At 44.1% G+C, this 20,219-nt stretch overlaps 1 protein-coding gene across 1 annotated transcript in view; it reads right to left on the bottom strand.

Moving 5' to 3' along the window:
* C5 (complement C5) overlaps positions 1 to 19,667 on the bottom strand; it is a 78,037-nt gene extending 58,370 nt beyond the window's left edge. The window contains exons 1-6 of the mRNA XM_056860498.1: positions 19,603 to 19,667; positions 12,457 to 12,649; positions 9,270 to 9,438; positions 8,739 to 8,809; positions 6,268 to 6,359; positions 645 to 727 (exon numbers count right to left, since the gene is read on the bottom strand). Of these exons, the coding sequence (XP_056716476.1) occupies positions 645 to 727; positions 6,268 to 6,359; positions 8,739 to 8,809; positions 9,270 to 9,438; positions 12,457 to 12,649; positions 19,603 to 19,667 (673 nt within the window). The remainder of the gene's footprint in view (positions 1 to 644; positions 728 to 6,267; positions 6,360 to 8,738; positions 8,810 to 9,269; positions 9,439 to 12,456; positions 12,650 to 19,602) is intronic.
* Between the last annotated feature and the right edge of the window lie 552 nt (positions 19,668 to 20,219).

Raw genomic sequence — 20,219 nt, 5'->3', positions numbered from 1 at the left:
ATCGCTCCTGATGTGTGTGTGTGTGTGGGGGTGAGCTGGGATCAGCAATGTGGAACAGAGGAACAGTAGGGGAATGGAGTGATTATTCCACTCCTGGGTGCTTTCCTTCTCCTCACATGATCCTAGATTCATGTCTGGGAGGGTAAACACATATTTGCAAACACTGGTAAGGGAAGACTACTTGGAGAGAGGCTGTGACTCTGTGGTAGAACTCATGTGATCCTGAGACGAATAGTCGATGGACCAATAGTTGGAAACACAATTTCATATGTTCGTGTCCAACATTGATTGTAGGGAGGAGATGCAAAGGAAAATGGAGGATGATGGAAGGATTAAAAACTCATCTACTGGCCATAGCTTTTCTGTGGCTAGTGGCCCCTTCTCAAAGCTTGTTTTCTATATAAAAAAAGGAGTCGTTGGGGTTTAAATGCGTACGTTTGCTATATGATGTCATTTCACCCTCAGGTTGCTGCTTAAAAGCACAGAAGCAGGATTAAGTTTTTTTTTTTTTTTTAAAGAGAGGTAATCTTAGTTGTTGCTGGTTCAGAAAATATCAGTTGTCTTCTTAAATTGTTCAGACGTATTAGCCTACTGGCATCATAAATTTTTGTAAACATTACAATTTTGTGTGGCATCCACATTACCATATTCTTTAACTTGAAATTTTGCTTCAGCGGTGGTCGTGAAGTCCTTTTGATACTGGGCTTTAATTTTCCAAATACCATATCTATGAAAGCAAAATGATGTTTACATTTTTTTTAATGTAGAAGGAAGCCCTGAATCACTGAGAGCTTCATGGGAGAACAGGATTTAAGCTCAAGTCATCCTTAGTCAGCACTCTAGCAAATACAAAATACTGTGTCATCATCAGCCTCTATGTTATCTGATAGCCATGTATGTGGCCCCCCCAACCATGCAGATTAAAAAATCCATACAATGAGGCCACCCATGGCTAAGGCATAGGTTTCTGCGGATGCTGGGGGGACTCCAGTTTGGAGAAAAGATGGGGGAAACAAAAAGGAGGGCTAAAAAGCAAAACTTTGGTTGCCAGGGCAAAAAAGAAAGAAGGGTCTGAGGTAGGGTTGCCAACCTCCAGGTACTAGCTGGAGATCTCCTGCTATTACAACTGATCTCCAGCTGATAGAGATCAGTTCCCCTGGAGAAAATGGCTGCTTTGGCAATTGGACTCTATGGCATTGAAGTCCTTCCCCAAACCCCGCCCTCCTCAGGCCCCACCCCAAAAACCTTCCGCTGGTGGCGAAGAGGGACCTGGCAACCCTAGTTTGAGGGCAGCCAAAGTGGGGAAACGATGGGGGAGAAGACTCCACATGGGGCTTTAAGTAGACAAGGAGAGCTGAGGAGGAAAGGACAGGAGAACAAGCAGGTAGGGTGAATGGTTGGAGGAAGGAGAAATCAGATGGGTGAGGAAGAAGAAATATCAAGTGGGAGACTGGGATGGGGGAAAGAAGCAGAGACAGAGAAGATGGAAGGAAAGAGTGGGTGAGCAGATCTGGAGCAAGAGCAGGGGGAAGCAGGGGCAGGAATGAGATTTCCCTTCCTCACATGTCCTCTTCTTGCCATATATATTTATAAACTCTCAGGCATGAATGGATACAAAGGGAGGGCTTCTGCAAGAAAAATAGCAGGGGTCAACATGCCCCCAGCATACTGTCACTCCAGACTCCAAAACCTACTGAGTGCCACAGGTGGGGCATACGTGCTGCCTTCACACTTTCAGAGAATATCCCTCATAACAGGAGAGTTATCAGAGTCTGTTTGTTTCAATTTGGGGTATTCTGTGTTGTGGCCCCCACCTTGTAGAAGGTCAGGAAGTTCCCACACTCTGCAAACTGTAAAAGCACTTGTTCAGGAGATAACTTTTACAAAGGGAACAGGTCTATAATATAGCAGAATGGCACAGGAAGGTAATTTTTATAAAAGAATGAGTCTATGCTACTGTATTTTTTTAAATTGTATGCATTATACTGCTCTTATTGCATTGTGCTCTGATTCTGCAATTCCATTCACTGCATAGTTTGACATACGTGTCTGAGTTTTTTTTTTTTTTGCATTGTATCTAATTTTCATATCCCTAGTCCTGTTGCACTGTTTATTAGATCTCTCATGCTATCTGATTGCATTGTTTAAAACCATGTAACCCACCTTGCGTTTCAGTGAGAAAGGAGAGCTACAAATAAAGTAAATAAGATTAAATGAATGTTTATCTAACAATTCCTATCCACTTAAGCGGGATTCTCAGTTCAGGAAAGAGGTACATAAAAGCTGGTGACTGCAAACAGTTGGGTCTGATGCCTCCACATCAACAGTGCAGGATGGGTGGGGGCAAGCTGAGAGAAACGGGCTCTCAAAACCACAAAGGTTCCTTCAGCAAAAATGGCTTGTGCACCCTGCCTTCAAACTCCAAGCAAACAGCCAGCGCCCCCTAGAGGATTAAAAGGGAATATTTCACTTCTTGTTATGGCTTGTAATGGATGGGCGAAAACGCATGGTCGCTTTAGCCTCCTTTAGTCCCTGTTTCAGCCAGGATTTAGCCAGGATCGAACGTACGTTCGGCAAAACGCATGTGTTCGATCCTGGCTGAATCCTGGCTGAAACAGGGAATAAAGGAGGCTAAGGGCGATAACGGATGGTCGCTTTAGCCTCCTTTAGTCCCTGTTTCAGCCAGGATTCAGCCAGGATCGAACGTACGTTCGGCGAAACGCATGCATTCGATCCTGGCTGAATCCTGGCTGAAACAGGGAATAAAAGAGGCTAAGGGCGAAAACGCATGGTCGCTTTAGCCTCCTTTAGTCCCTGTTTCAGCCAGGATTTAGCCAGGATCAAACGCATGTTCGGCGAAACGCATGTGTTCGATCCTGGCTGAATCCTGGCTGAAACAGGGAATAAAGGAGGCTAAGGGCGATAACGGATGGTCGCTTTAGCCTCCTTTAGTCCCTGTTTCAGCCAGGATTCAGCCAGGATCGAACGTACGTTCGGCGAAACGCATGCATTCGATCCTGGCTGAATCCTGGCTGAAACAGGGAATAAAAGAGGCTAAGGGCGAAAACGCATGGTCGCTTTAGCCTCCTTTAGTCCCTGTTTCAGCCAGGATTTAGCCAGGATCGAACGTACGTTCGGCAAAACGCATGTGTTCGATCCTGGCTGAATCCTGGCTGAAACAGGGAATAAAGGAGGCTAAGGGCGATAACGGATGGTCGCTTTAGCCTCCTTTAGTCCCTGTTTCAGCCAGGATTCAGCCAGGATCGAACGTACGTTCGGCGAAACGCATGCATTCGATCCTGGCTGAATCCTGGCTGAAACAGGGAATAAAAGAGGCTAAGGGCGAAAACGCATGGTCGCTTTAGCCTCCTTTAGTCCCTGTTTCAGCCAGGATTTAGCCAGGATCAAACGCATGTTCGGCAAAACGCATGTGTTCGATCCTGGCTGAATCCTGGCTGAAACAGGGAATAAAGGAGGCTAAAGGCGATAACGGATGGTCGCTTTAGCCTCCTTTAGTCCCTGTTTCAGCCAGGATTCAGCCAGGATCGAACGTACGTTCGGCGAAACGCATGCATTCGATCCTGGCTGAATCCTGGCTGAAACAGGGAATAAAAGAGGCTAAGGGCGAAAACGCATGGTCGCTTTAGCCTCCTTTATTCCCTGTTTCAGCCAGGATTTAGCCAGGATCAAACGCATGTTCGGCAAAACGCATGTGTTCGATCCTGGCTGAATCCTGGCTGAAACAGGGAATAAAGGAGGCTAAGGGCGAAAACGCATGGTCGCTTTAGCCTCCTTTATTCCCTGTTTCAGCCAGGATTTAGCCAGGATCAAACGCATGTTCGGCAAAACGCATGTGTTCGATCCTGGCTGAATCCTGGCTGAAACAGGGAATAAAGGAGGCTAAGGGCGAAAACGCATGGTCGCTTTAGCCTCCTTTATTCCCTGTTTCAGCCAGGATTCAGCCAGGATCGAACGAATGTGTTTCGCCGAATGTGCGTTCGATCCTGGCTGAATCCTGGCTGAAACAGGGAATAAAGGAGACTAAAGTGACCATGCGTTTTCGCCCGATGTCTGCTGACTATTGATTTTGATAGCCCTTTTGCCTTGTGAGATGTGAGGAGTGTACTAGCATCTCGGCTGTTGTTAATTTTTACTGTTTATTATAGTGATGTGAGCTTTAGCAGATACAGCCAAGATAATTGGGTTTCTTTCCCACCGCGCCCTCATTTCCAGTGGAACCCACCCTCTCCGAAGGACGACATGCAACAGGCTTTTTCAGCAATTGGAGCTTTTGCAGGTGACCATATATGCAGGTGACCATATAATTCAAATGTCCTAGCACAGGGGTGTCAAACATAAGGCCCGAGGGCTGGATCAGGCCCCTTAAGGGCTAGGGTTGCCAGGTCCCTCTTCACCACCGGTGGGAGGTTGTTGGGGAAGAGCCTGAGGAGGGCAGGGTTTGTGGAGGGGAGGAACTTCAATGCCATAGAGTCCAATTGTCCAAACGGCCATTTTCTCCAGGTGAACTTATCTCTATTGGCTGGAGATCAGTTGTAATAACAGGAGATCTCCAGCTAGTACCTGGAGGTTGGCAACCTTATTGGGGGCTCTTATCCGGCCCACGAGCCAGCCATCCCCCCACTCCCGATCTAGGTTGGCGAGTCCACTGTGGGCTCGCCAGCTGAGGCAGCCACCTTCCCTAATCCCAAGATGCCAATTATCAAAGACTGTTAAATAAAATAAAATACTGTAAAAGTGTTATTGTTTTAAGCATGTTCATATTTTAGGTAAAAAATAAAAAAAATATATATCAGAGAGATATAGGGGACAAGACACTGGGGCATCCTTTCTCTACGGCTCTGACCTATCCCTCTGATGTGTAGATTGCTACTCTTAGGGAGACTTCCTTCCTTCCTGCTTCTTCCTCACCTCCTCACACACAGTGGCACTCTTCTCCATCTTGCCACCATGAGGGAAGGAGAAGGACACATGTCCTGGATCTCCCTCCATCCTAGTTGGTTAGAATAGATAGGCAACTATACTTTATCCTATCCAGAAATGGATTTCCTACAATAAATGAAGTATATTAGTTAAATAGACAAAAGGCTCCTAGCAATTTTGTTCCTGGCACACACAGAGGTTTGGATGGGCTTCTCTGCGCACAACAGCCTTTGTGCACTCTGCTAATTTAACAGGGATTTGGGCATAACAAAGCCCTCACAATCCAACATTAGCTTTCACCATTCAGAACGATAGCATGGGGCACATTCAAACATGCAACCCCACACAAGCTTTCTGGGGCAGTCCAGTACTGCAAGAGTTGTGATGGCCCAAGTATGGTGGGGGTGGGGGGCAGGAATGGGATTTCCCTTCTCATCCTACCTAGTCCTGGGAGCTGGGAGAACCCAGACTACAAGCCTGTTACCATCGCATGGCCTATTTATGTCATTTCAGAAATAAAACAAACCTTCCTTCATGCCTCATGAGATTGTAGGAGATGGGAGTCACTGGAGAAGGGACCACAAGTATGTTCCAAGCTCAAAGATACAATGCTTTGGCCCTGAGAGACATAGCACACACCTTTGTTTGAAGCATCTCACGGTAACTAATGCCTGCTTTGCCGTGAAGCCAGCTCAAATAAGGATTGATCTTGCCTGAAACAGAACACTGTTTCTTAAATAACCATAGGTATAGGGTTGCCAACTCCGGATTGGAAAATACCTGGAGATTCAGGGGGTGGGGCCTGGGGAGGGGAGGATCAGGGGAGGGGAGGGACTTCAGTGGGATATAATGCCATAGAAACCACCCTCCAGAACAGCCATTTTCTCCAGGAGAACTGATCTCCATAGTCTGGAGATCAGTTGTAATTCCGGGAGATATCCAGGCTCCACCTAGTGGTTGGCAACCCTACATAGGTACCAAGTAGGCATAATGACAATCCTTCTGCATATTCCACAGAGAAATCTATTTCGATCAAAATGTGGTCCTTAATTCCAAAATGATTATCCAACAGATAGTGTTTTGGTGTTTGTTTGTTTTTAACAAAATGCTATGCCCAATACTTTCCAATCTTTTGGGGCTCTAAAATATTGGCTGATATATAGACTGCATATATGAGGCCAATGCTTAAATCTGCTCAATGGATTATGGGATGTACACAATATTTTAAATCTAACCACATTGATTATGCTACTAGAATAAGCACAATTATTTGCAAAGCAATACAAAGGCTTTTGCCAGTAATATTTAAAATTGTAATAGATCTACTTAGGGTATGGTGGAATTTTGAAGTCAGGGAATGATATAACTCCGGTAAAATCATCTTCTTTTATAATGTCCACTTCTACTCCTTCTGGATCCTTTATCGGAAAAAAAATAAAATCAAACTTACCATACAATACACTACAACTTTCATTGTTTATGGAATAAACTTTTATATCTTTAGATAATCAGAAGGGCTATCTTTGTTTGCTTTTTCAAGGCAATCCTTGTCTTAACTCAGCTCTCAAAATAAGTGCTCACAAAAATAAGTTGTACTAGTCCACTTGACCACACTTATCTACCTGTTACATTTGTACCCTGCCCTTTACTCGGGATGGTGTATATATCATGGTTCTCTCCTCCTCCGTTTATTCTGAAAGAAAATAAAAAATAATCCGCTTCCCTGTCTGGTAGCTTGGATGCACCTCTTACAGCCAATTGCAAAGGACTTTATATCAGATCTGTAATGGGAGTTCTGTGCCTCACATACACACATGGACCCAATCCTGATTATGACCACAGCCCACAAGGAGAAGGGGCTTCACTAGGGTTGCCAACCTCCAGGTACTCAGTGGAGATCTCCTGCTGTTCCAACAGATCTCCAGCCGATAGAAACCAGTTCACCTGGAGAAAATGGGCTTTGGCAATTGGACTCTATGGCATTGAAGTCCCTCCCCTCCTCAAACCCCACCCTCCTCAGGCTCCGCCCCCAAACCTCCTGCCAGTGGCAGATAGGGACCTGGCAACCCGGGGTTTCACCACCACCCCGCCACTGCCCATTTTCAAATCCTGAAATGGTCAGGGGCACCCCTTTGTAAAGCCATCACTACACCTAAGTTTTCCACTGAAGAAAACAGTGGCTCCCCAGGGCTGCTTCAGGATGAAAAAACAGTATGTGTGCGGGGGGAGGCTGAAGCCCCTTCAGATGTACCAAGGTTACAATAATAATTGGGGCTGCATACATCTGGGAAGCACAGGACTCTCATAAAGTCCTTGTGGCTGCCGGAAGGATTTTGTATTGTGTGAAATGGCCCTTTAATTACTCCGCCAACCCAGCAAGTGGTGACTTGGAGAACTGTCCAGCTGGATGACAGCAAGGTCCCACCTCGACCTGCATTCTGTTTCTCTCACCAGCCTGCTGCCTCTGGAACCTCACAAGCAATACAATACCACCCTCAGCTGTTTGTTCCCAGCATCTGGGTACACTGACTGTAGACACTCTGTTGAATTATCATTGGTTAATAGGAGCCCGTGGCGCAGAGTGGTAAACTGCAGTACTGCAGTCCAAAGCGCTGCTCACGACCTGAGTTCGATCCCAACGGAAGTGGGTTTCAGGTAGCCGGCTCAAGGTTGACTCAGCCTTCCATCCTTCCCAGGTCGGTAAAACGAGTACCCAGCTTGCTGGGGGTAAAGGGAAGATGACTGGGGGGAAGGCACTGGCAAACCACCCCGTAAAGAAACGTCGGCATGTGATGTCACCCCATGAATCAGGAATGACCCGGTGCTTGCACAGGGGACCTTTTCCTTTGCCTTTTTAATAGGAATTGGGAATGGCCTTTGCTGTTCATAATCATGAGTGTCCTTTTCTATCTGCAAGGGTGGTCCTCCACTGTGGAACAATGTTCATCCAGTGCTACGAGCATCCGCTCATTCAAGACCAGCATTTTTCAATGAGCCAAAAAGCACCTAGCGCCCGAGGAAAGCACTGTGCAGTGGAGGACCTGCTCTGCAGTGGACAAAGAGGGGGCACAAACCGAAGTAAGACTTAGGACCCAAGCCTGCATATTTAGGGGTTTCGCTAATGGCAATACTAGCGGATTAAAAAGGTAAAGGTAGTCCCCTGTGCAAGCACCAGGTCATTACTGACCCATGGGGTGACGTCACATCCAGACGTTGACTAGGCAGACTATGTTTGCGGGGTGGCTTGCCACTGCCTTCCCCAGTCGTCTACTCTTTACCCCCAGCAAGCTGGGTACTCATTTTACCAACCTCGGAAGGATGGAAGGCTGCGTCAACCTTGAGCTGGCTACCTGAACCCGACTTGTGTCGGGATCGAACTCAGATCGTGAGCAGAGCTTGGACTGCAGTACTGCAGCTTACCTACCACTGCACCATGGGGCTCTTACTAGTAAACCAAAAAATCACAACAGACAAGATTGTTTTTATACGTCCATCTATCTGTCCAAAGGGCTAACTTTCAGGATTATAACAGTTGGTTTGCATGAAATTAGGGCCATTTTCTAGTACTTCCACCTCTTATTTCTGTATTCTATAAAAAAGAGATTAGTTGAACATCATGAATCTCCATTTGTCTGTAAAAGGCGAACTGCCAGTACTCTCACAGTCCTGATTTAGATCAGGATCACACGGAGAAGGCACAAGGCCGTAACTCTTCGACCACCCACGCGGTTTCACTAATCAAAACTACCACCACACCTTGCTGGAAAAACAGTTAGATTCACTTATGTTGCACTCACCACAAATGTTAACGTGGCTGGCCTTCGTGCCGGCCTCAGTTCTTCATTTAAAGAGTAGAGCCTAACCTTCACTGCAAAAATAATTTAAAATAAATGTCAAACACAATATTTCTGATAAAACGAGATCAGGTGGTAACTGCAGTCCTAACAGACTCCTGTTGGCCTTTGTTACCTACGGACAGAAGGGTACTTTTGGATTATCAAATGCAACACAGGGCTCATCCAGCACGTTTCTAAACAACAGTAAAAGAGAACTGTGTTGCATTCAAGTAAATGGAATCATATGCAAGTCAACTGATGTTTTTTGGCAAATGTCAAGCACTTTTGTCATGATTATAGATGAGAAATAGAAGTCAGTATTGCATAATGAAGACCTGGGTTCAAATCTGCTGCTCACAACTCCCACTTTCACTTTATTACACCAGCCCTTAGAATCCCCCCCACCTCAAAAGCAAAGTATTACTTTTAAATATTAAGACAGTGCAGTATTATAACTGGATACTTAGAAGGATTTTAAAAAGGTGTGTTCACCTGACTGATCTGGAGTATAAACAGGTTTGTCAGTCTGAATGAAGAGAAATCCATTTTCATACGTAACATGCATTTTCTTCTCTTTTGTAAAGTGTGGAGAAACAGCTTCCAGGTACACAGATGTAACTACATTTGTTGAGTCTGTGTTTCCTAAATCCTTTGGCTGAATCTGGAAACAGGGAACATTGTTTTTGTTTTTAAAAAAAAACCCAGCAAATATAATCTCTTTGGATTAACACTGACAAGTAATATGTAATATGTGACTGTAAAAAAGGCATGACCAGAATTAATTTTTTAAAACTTTAAACATGCATATCAACCGTGAACACATGACCTGGCCCTAACTGTTAAGTAGGCATTTATGGTCCAGCCCATATGCTACTGACGGTTGATCTCACATCTGTCTTTCAACACATTTTTTATCTTGTCCTTCCTCCTAAAACTTCAGGGTGGTTTCAGAATCACATGGTTACCTCCTGTGCCAGGGACAGAGGCTCCAATGGAGCGGGAGCACTGATGTAGAAAGTACCCAGGCATTCTAGATGCCTCATACATCTAGGATTTGCATATGACGCTGCTGCTGCAACATGGAACCTAAAGCATGAGGAAAGTGTTTTCTTGGCAGCAGCCATGCCACATCAGTAATTGATTCACTGGCTGTGCAGTCTGCTACTGAGCAGGTTTATACCAGGAATAGGGCTGCCAACCTCGAGGTACTAGCTGGAGATCTCCTGCTATTACAACTGATCTCCAGCAGACAGAGATCAGTTCCCCTGGAGAAAATGGCTGCTTTGGCAATTGGACTCTATGGCATTGAAGTCCCTCTCCTCCCCAAACCCTGTCGTCCTCAGGCTCCGCCCCAAAAACCTCCAGCTGGTTGTAAAAAGGGACCTGGCAGCCCTAACCAGGAAGTAAATTCCAGTGTGTTTAATAGAAATTCCCAAGCATGTAGCTTCTTAATTCAAGGTGTCGGTGCTTGCCTTTAAAGCCCTTCATGACCTGGGGCCCACATACTTAAGGATTCAGGCAGATCATGACAGGGAGGGCAGGAAGGGTTGTGTCAGTACTTGGCTCTTGTGACCCTTTCTTATGTGCACAGGGAAATGCTAATCACCACTTTAGGGTCAAGAAGCAATTTTCCTCCAGGTCAGATTGGCCAGTAATCCTGGAGGGTTGTTTCTTTGTTTTTTGCCATCTTCTGGGAATGGAGTAGGGGTCACTGAGAGGTTGGGGGAAAAGTGTGCATTTCCTGCATTGTGCAGGGGGTTTGGACTAGATGACCCTGGTGGTCCCTTCCAACTCTATGGGGCCTAACGCACTCAGTATATACTACATTTAAAAAAATGTGTTATCCAAGTTAGATAGCACCTCAGACCTCCCATTTCGGCTTGGAAATGCTTTGGAAGCTCCAGACATCTGTTTTTTCCCAAAACGCCTATACCAAGATGTATTTCGTTATGTCGTTTCAAAACTGGCAATCCAGTTCAGTTCAGTTACATACGCTATTCAGTTCTCCTCCCCTCTTTTTGCAACACCCAATGAAAAACCTTTCTCCTCCCATCCCACCTTCCCCCTCCCCTCCAGTTTGCATCCACCAATCATTATTGTTACTTAATCCCACCCCCCAAGTGCTTGTGGTCTTACAAAGGAACACTGGAACGTTGGAACTTTAGACCAACCATTTTTATTTGTGCAGGGTCCCAATCAAACATTTCCCTCATATGGAATGTCCTTGAAGTGGATTTTGTAAACGGTTCGTGGGCTTGAGGGGGAAGAAATGCAGAGGAGGGCGAGGGCTGGAAAAGTAACGAAATTGCTGCGAGTGGCAGATGGGGGAGGGGGAAGCAGCAGGAGGAGGAAGAGAGAGAGACTGAGGGAGAGAGAGAGCGCCCGCACACACACACACACACACACACACACACACAAAGTCAGAGCTCTCCTGCCAGCACAAAGTTTCTCCCCGCCTGTTCCTCCCTTTCTCCCACTGACTCCCTGCTCTCAAAAAAATGTTTTTAATGTGCTTGTCCCAAAGAAAAAATGCAAGATCGTTGGACCAACGCCCGAAAAGACGGAAGCTCTGTGATTAGCACTGTGCAAGGAATGGCTCGTTTTGGGGTTTTTTTTGGGGGGGATGCCTGCATAGGTTGTGATTAGGGTTTCCCTGCCGTGCAAATGAGGCAATTCTTAATGGTGTACAGCACTCCTTTGGATCAATGATATTGCGCATGCGTGAAAAAAAAGGGGAGGGGAGGCAGGGAAGCATCAAAGACATAGACATGACGCAGTGTTCCCTCACGCTTCTCCTTGTGATATGACGATAAACCGTCTTGGGAGCAGTCTTAACAGGCACGGTGCGATCGGAAATGAAGAATATGCATCCAAAACACACACACCGAGCACAATGATAATATGCTGTAAATTGTTGTTGCGATAAGCCTCTATGTTTCTATGACTGCTTCTGCCTGCAAGATGCTGTATCACAACATGATTCTACCCAGCAGGATCTACTGACAGCAGTCCCCTTGACAGAGCATTTGGCAACGGTCGTGGAGCAAACCTTTTCAGCTAGTGGTGGCCATGCTTTTGGAACAGCCTCCTGGAAGAGGTTGGGGTGCTCCGACCCTCCTGCATTCCAGCGAGATTGCAAAACAGAGCCATTCCAGAGGCCTCTTTGGGGCAGCTTTAGGCTGGGCAAAAGGGGAATACCCAGTGGTGTTGCGCCTGAGTAATCATACCTGCATCACATTCAGACATACACGCAAGCTACACGCATAAGCTGCTTACAAGCAAAACCACAGAAGCCACTTCCCAGTGGGCCCCCTTTCCTTTAGCTCCAAACACGTACGCACACACATTCCAAAGGCTTCCCCTCCCCTTCAGTAACTTTCGCTTCACTCTGCAAAAGGACACCGTGAGCTTTCTCAAGGAAACAGGGTCCATTCATTAATGTAGCAAGGCTCACGCACGCGCTGAAGAAACTAATGACGTTGCACAGTGTTTTTAGGTTATTTTAAATGTTTGTTTTATTTAAAAGATTATACGTTTTTTATGCATCTTGGGTCCTGAAATGCTCAGGAGAAAGGCAGGCTTATCAATATTGTAAATAAATAAATATACATACGGTATATTTAGTCTTTAAAAATAAATAAATTGAGCACACATGAATCAAGCTTACTTTACGACGTACCGTTAAAGTAACAGAACCTTGGAACTTATTGGCTGGAGTCAGCTGGATACGGCCCGAGGCATAAGCAGTTTGTTTATCTGGAAAGCTTTTAATAGATATTGTCACGGGAAACTCTTGCTCGTATCCAAAGGCTTGAATCACCACCTTCTCCGATGCTCCTGCGCGGATCACTTTGGGCGCGGTAATGACATACCTATAAGACAAGGACAAAACTAAAGCTTTAGTAAGGGCCTTTCCAGACCTTGTGGTTTGGAGGGGCGGGGGAGGTCACGCAGCCATCAGTATTCCAGCCAGATGATTTCACTAACAATACTTTGGTTCTGCAGGAATTACTGTTCCCCATCATGCAAACGAACAGCTGCAACTCCTGGAAAACTGTACTTTATGTCCCAGTAAGCACAAGTATAGTACAAGTTTTGGGTCTGGCCCTTGTTCTAGTGTCTTGGGAACCGACTGAATGGTGCCCATGACATATTATTTCAATTATGGGGATTGTCACAAGTCTCTCATGTGCTTATTTGTGCCATTTTGAATGAGCCACCAATTTTACACTGTATTCCCCTGGTTCTTTCTTTTAAAGGCCATGCACTAACCCTCTACAGAACTCAAGCACAGGTCTCCTTATAGAAGAGCTATTGTGCTCCATAACAAAGTTAGCCCATTCCTACCTTTACACGGGAATATAAATACACCAACATGGCCAATAGCAGTAAAATGCTAAGCAGCAACAATGTTATCTCCGTGGGAAATAGGTTTGGAAACAAAATGGAAGGTCCCCAAACATGGCAACCTCTCCCAATAGTTTTATGAGACATGAGGAAATTGACATGATGGAGCTTTGTGGAGCTCCATGTGCCAAAAGTCATGAAGCTGAACAATCATCTCCTAGCTAAACCATTCTTGGGGATCACCCAATGAAGTTGATGGGCAATAGATTCAGGATAGACCAAAGAAAATAATTCTTTTCTCAATGAATAATTGTGGAATTCACTGTGCATATACTGAAGGCCACAAGCACAGATAGCTTTAAGAGAGAACTACACAGGTTTATGGAGGACGGGCTCATCAATGGCTACTAGTCATGGTGACTACAGGGAATCTCCATATTCAGAGACAGCAAACCTCTGAATACCTGTGCTAAGAGTCAACATCAAGGGAAGGCCTTGGCTTCTGGGCCTGTTTTTTTGGCCCTTCATGGCAACTGGTGGGCCACTGCCTGAAACAGGATGGTGGACTAGATAGACCACTGGTTTGTTTCTGCAGAGCTCTTCTTATGTTCCCTGCAGAATAGTATCTCCCAATTCCACCTCAGCTAGGCAGAGCAAAGGATGTTGATGGTAAGTGTAGAGGACTCGTATAATTTAAAAAAATCCTTGCTGTTATCTGCACATGGAGTCACACTCCATGTCAAATTAAGGACAGACCATTTCAGTGCCGAAGCCAAGCCACACCCCAGATTGGAAAGAATCTCAATAATCTGTTTAATCTGAGGCAACCCAGAGCAGAGAAGCCATAAGACGCTCCCTCACCTTTTATGGGAATGCGATATTAAAAACTGGCCAGCCTATACTTGGAGTTACTAGAACATGGTTTTTAATAGATGGCTTTGATGTCTAGCTTAGATACCTGTTGAAAGCTCAGCTATTCAAAGATGCAAATATGCAGTTATTCTAGAACACAGTCCAGAGATCAGGTCAATGCCTGCTAAACTATACCTAATGATCTGGAGGCACCGACAGCCGGGTGCCGGATGGTCGCTGGACGCCTCCAGCCTGACTGCCCAGAGGGTCGCCCAGACGGCCGTCAGCTACTACAACTTCCAGCAGGGGTCGCCCAGGGGGAAGGTTTCCCCGCTTCTTTCCCTGTATTCGACACGTACAACAACCATATAAGGTTGGTTTGGTTGAGAGAACCTGACATGCCCAAGGGTCCCCAGGGAACCAGCGGAGAGGCAAATGCTTTGTTAGCGGCAATGGAACAGGTTTGAGTCCTGGAAAGGTCAAAGTGAGGGGGGGGTGTCTCTGGAAACCTAGGGAACTCCCCCTCCCCCTGTCATATATGAACCCTCTTTAAATTCCAGTGGTTATTGCCTTTCTTAGAGTCAGTTGCCACCCCCACAGGACCACTGCCTACCCCCCCCTGAGGCGGCCTTACCCGTCACAATACTGAGGGACACGGAGGTAAAAATGCGACAAATATCTCAAATATATTGAAAATGTCATTTTATGGCTTTATGCAAATGTGGCGGGGGTCGCAGGTTACTTGGCAATTGTAAAAGGGGGTCGCGACTCGAAAAAGGTTGGGAACCGTGTGTAATATTAATTGATTCTATAATTAACCATGAAAGTATTTGGAGCCTTGGTGCATATGCCTGCATTAACTACTGCAGTAAAGGAGACATATTTCTAGCAAATGTCAGTTATGAGTATTCATTTTTCAATGTTCTCTCATCTTTGTTATGCAACAAGCACACAATTTAAATAGAAGTGTCCACATGACAGTGTGTCCACATGCTAATGGCAGGGCTGTCTTAACACATGGGCACGCTGGGCAGTTGCTTGTGAGCCCCATGCTAATCTATGCAGGTTGTGACTTGCTACCAATATTATGCTAAACTACAAATATTCGTTATTGGAAAATGCATATTTAGCATGTGTTTTACTAAAGACAATGAACAATATTAATGTTAATTTGGGTTTATATTTAGAATAAATACTGAAGCATAATGTAAGAAAGGACTGGTTCATTATGGAAGCACCAATATATCTTTAATTTTATCGACCATTTACATTTTTATTCCTGAAAGTGGTTGTGCAGGTAGGGGCCCCAGTGTACTGCTTTGCCCAGGGCCTATAATGCTGTTCAGACGACCCTGGCTAATGGGCCACCCTGGGACTTTCCATTCAAATCAGACCAAAGGAAAAACCCCTTTGAGCCAGTTCAAAGGGGAAACCCAGCAGGGTGACAACAGGAGAAGCTACAGCTGTAGCTTTGTAGCTCAGGTGGGAAAAGGTCTGATGCCAGGCACCTAAATCATAGTCTCATCTGTGCTTTTTTGGGGGGGGGGAGAGATGAAGAGGTGCGGGGGGGGGCAACAGCAACACAGGGACAGGGCATAGGGACACCATTCTGCTAGCTGCCATGCCACTTGCTGCTACAGTCTTGGCAGGGGTGCATTTTCATTCCCCCCCCCCACTTGGAAGCTACGAAAAAATGCTACTTCCGTTTCAACTTTAAAGCCATTTTTAGGTAGATAAAAATGAAGGAGGATGCAAGCTTCAAGTTGCTCAGAACTCTTCATCAGGCAAAAATTTAAAACACTGGTGTGATTTGAAAGCTTACTCTCTCCTACACCAACACTGGTTGGTTCAATAAGAGGTTATCACCTATTTTTATATTTTTAAAATTCATTATATTTCTCACAGCCAGATCCTACGCATGTTTACTCGGTCACATTAATATCAACAAGACTTTCTCCCAAGGTACGTCTGCTTTAGCCTTATCTTCTAAGAACAACATTGTAAAGGCTTAACTGCTATTTAATATAGGGAGGATACTGATGTACCTATGGCATTGATGGATAGCCCAGGCTAGCCTATTCTCCTCAGATCTCGCAGGAGAAGGCAATGGCAAATCACCTCTGAATGTCTCCTGCCTTGAAAACCCCATGGGGTTGCCATAAGCCAGCTGTGACTTGACAGCAAAAAAAAAAAAAAAAGAAAGTACATTGATGTCTGCTAGGTTCTTTTAGTTAAAGAGTGTATACATGGGCACACATTAAATCTTTAGATCTTTAGTGAAAGCTATTTTTAAGGCTGATGGTAAGCTCCCCTGATTTTTTCCCCTACCTTTTAAAAGGAGTTGGTTGATGGGGAAGTGATGTCTGGTTTTGATCTTGCTCTATTCCGAGAATCTCACATCTCTTTATTGAGTTTGTTCCTCCTTTCCACCAAGCTTAAAAGTTATTGCTATATGCGGAGAATGGCAGCTGTCTGTCCACATATCTAATTTTTTTTAAACAGCCCAAGCCTACAGTTCCAACGCGTATCCCCAAAAAAGGGATGCTGAATTAAAATGCATCACAAAAAGTGTAAAGAACTGCAGGTAAGTCTACATTAAAACAATGAGGCTCATCTAAGGTTGCAAGCTTTTCAGCCAGCTTTCATAGCTGTGCCTTTAACATGGCCTTGATCAGCTGAGAAATCAGCAGTTTACAACATTTGTCTATGCTGCAATTCCTGCAGAGAACAAACCCCTGTTGAAGGCACGGCTACAAAGGCTATTTGTAAAGCTGGCAGCCCTATATGTTTAATTAACTCTGCATTGGACTGAACTTGTACAGAATCTGATTTTTTAAAATAACATTTCTTTTTAATTATTATTACATAATTATACATATCATTACATAATAGCTTATTACACATGAGAAGAAAAAAGAAGCATACTTAACAACAATCCATAAAAAGCCAAAGGATACATTTTTGTCTGTAACCATTTCAGTACATAACGAAAGTTGACCAATGTTCACAAAACCTATCTATATATTTTTAAGTTATTGCTTTGCATACTTTGGTAACATACTATGTTAGTAAATGAGACCACATTCCTTATACAATCAAACCAATCATTATAGAAGGGGGTTCTATTCTCTCCTCCCAATATAACACAGGCGTGATCTTAGCAGTTGTAAGTAGAGTCGAGACTAGCGTAACGTCTGAAGAAGCTTTTATAAAATGTAATTAAAAACTTACAGAAATATAAACAAATAATAAGAATAAAGCATAAAAAATAATCCAGTGTGGCCTGACCTGAGATCTCAGGTCAAATGAGTCGACCATTAGAGGAAGTATTTCTACTAATATTTTTTAAATAACCTAACAGAATTGTCTTAGAATCTTGTGGTACATTACTGCAAAGCATATCATTCATTAACTGAATCACATTTTGCCAAAATAGGTTCAGTTTTGGACATGCCCACAACAGAAGTATCAAATCTGCATGTTCCCCAACTACATCTCCAACATGCATCTGATAAATTTCTGCATATAACTACTAGTTTATGAGGTATAAGGTACCACCGGAAAAGAATTTTACAAAAAAAAATTCAAACTCATCAAGATGTTTCGAGGTGACATTTTCCCAATGTCCATTTCTACTTCGTTAAACTTAAACCTTCCTCCTATTTCCTCACGTGGCTTAAAGAGTAGCATTTAAACTTAACCACCATGAGTAAACCTGAGCTATCATTCTGCTAGAGATTATTGTCCCTCACTAAAAAGTGGGTTTTGATCAAAGTTATGTTTTCTCAATAAAGCAGTAGCCAGCATCCTATTGGAAAAAAACATTTTAGCCCACTATGATTAGTTGGGCACAGAGGTTGGGTCATGATATACCACTGAACAAATGGGAAAGTCTCTGGTCACGAGATATGAAACTTATATTATCTCAGTCATTAAGGGAAAACATTTACAGGAATACACGAAGCTGCCTTATACTGAATCTGACTTTTTCTTCCATCAAAATCACTATTGTCTACTCAGACTGACAGCAGCTCTCCAGGGTCTTAGGTAAAGGTAATTCACTTCATCTACTATCTGTTCCCTTTGACTGGAGATTGTGGGGATTGAGCTGGGGACCTTCTTGCATACCAAGCCGATGCTCTACCACTCAGTCACAGCCCCCCTACTCGATGAGCTTCTTTGGGTTGGAAGCTTCATATGGAGGGTACTGTGATCCAAAAGGCCCTGCTTGGGCGAAAACGCATGGTCGCTTTAGCCTCCTTCTTTATTCCCTGTTTCAGCCAGGATTCAGCCAGTTTCGCCGAACGTGAGTTAGATCCTGGCTGAATCCTGGCTGAAACAGGGAATAAAGGAGGCTAAAGCGACCGTGCGTTTTCGCCCCTTGTCTCATTAGGCAGTGGCTCCTAATAGCCTCTGTTAATAGCATACAGGATGGTTTGGGTAGGAGGCGGTGTTCTCTACAACATTTCACCCAAGGAAATCAGGCATATGGTTGTTATACCCCAATTTTCATAGCAGGGATCACTGCCTGAGATCAACCTCCCCCAGGATTTTACACTACTGAAGGCAAACTGTATTTGTTTGCTCCACTGATTTAAATGGAGGCAAAAATCAGCAATTGGTGCAAGGGAAAATATTTAATAAATTGGGGCAATTTAATTATTAAAGATTTTTCCCGGGCACCGATTGCTGCTTTTTGTCTCCGTTTCGTTTGGTGCAGCCCTCTTTTCTTTTGTTCCATTGATTTAAAGCCAAGACTGTGCTTGTTCTTTTGACTAAATATGTATTTGCAAAGCATTGTTGTGACCATTCAAAAAATATATTACCAGCTGTGTGGTGTGAAACGGCAGCCTGCTGCATGCTGCAAGGAGGCCTTAGCATTCATGCACTTGTATTGACAGAGATATGGCAAGAGCAGGGCCGGTGCTACCATTAGGCGAACTAGGCAGCCGCCTAGGGCGCAGACTTCAGAGGGGTGCAGAGCTGGCCTGAGGGGCACTGTTTTAAACCAATTTGTTGCTTGAAAAAATGCAACTGACAATTTACCATATATTATTTATTTTAAGATAAGTACCACAACAGTGCTGTAGAATATAATTAATTATAACGTCTTAAAAAAAGTTTTGTGCTTTTATTTTTCTACAAGACATCTGTTTTTGAAAATTGGTTGGCAATGATGGGAGGGAGACACAAGTAGTTAGCCTTGCCTAGGGCGCAAAAATGACTGGCACTGGCCCTGGACAAGAGACAACATGGATCAACTCAAGACACTTGGCCTTCTAGAGATTCCAGGCAGGAGCTAAACCCTGAAGAATGACCTCCAGTAACTCGAATAAATAAATATTAACATGGCATCTCCAACAGGCAGGAACAGGGTCGAAACGGAGGCTGTCTTTGGAAAATAGGGACAGTTGGAGAATATGGTATCCCAATCCAGGAAATATAGCATGTCAAAAAATCGAGACCAGCATTTAGCCGCACCAAGAAACTAGCTGGAAACCAACAGAGTTCTAGCGGAATAGCTCAGCTGTCTTGTTCCAGGTAACAACAACTAAGTTGTCACATTTTGCACCCAGATTCTTGCACTACTTTAGCACTACAGTAAACATAATCATCCTTTACTTACGTTTGTTCCTGAGCCAAAATTCTTCCACAAAAGGTCAGAAATAAGAAAATGCCTGGAAAAGCCATGATTGGCCTTATGTCGCAGGGACTGTGGGAATCAGCCTTTGGCATTCTGATCCCCCCAAGTCCGTTTGGGGAATTAGTTAGAGAATTTATCTAACAGTTAATCATTAATCAGATATCTGAAAAGGATTTCCTTTCCTTACATAAAATCCTCTTTTCTCCTCCTGAACAACATTCCAGCAAGTATTCAAGTACCTAACTCAGAGGTTTCGTTTTTATGTGTCTTTAGAAGAGATTGCTCAGAAAGACACGCCTTTTCCGTCCCAGTGACAAGGTTTTAGGAAGCAATGTAAAACCTTTTTTTTTTAAGAAAGCTTTAGCAATTTGCTGTGATACTATAGCCTGACCTTTTATCCTTCTACACTGATTCTGTGATGTTGTCATTTTATATACTGTATGCTTTTGGTAATTTGTGTACACGTTTTTAGACTTTATTATTGTGTAGGCAGCTCTGTGCAATGTCAGAAATAGGTTACCAACCAATCAAATCCTTTCATATTTGATCCTTTCATATTTGGAGCCTCATTTCCAATACATTTATTTACTTATTTAAAA

Source organism: Euleptes europaea, chromosome 14 (genome assembly GCF_029931775.1).
Source record: "Euleptes europaea isolate rEulEur1 chromosome 14, rEulEur1.hap1, whole genome shotgun sequence".
NCBI classification, from domain to species: Eukaryota; Metazoa; Chordata; class Lepidosauria; order Squamata; family Sphaerodactylidae; genus Euleptes; species Euleptes europaea.
The sequence above is the reverse complement of the archived record's forward strand: the minus strand, read 5'-3'. Positions and strand labels throughout refer to the sequence as shown.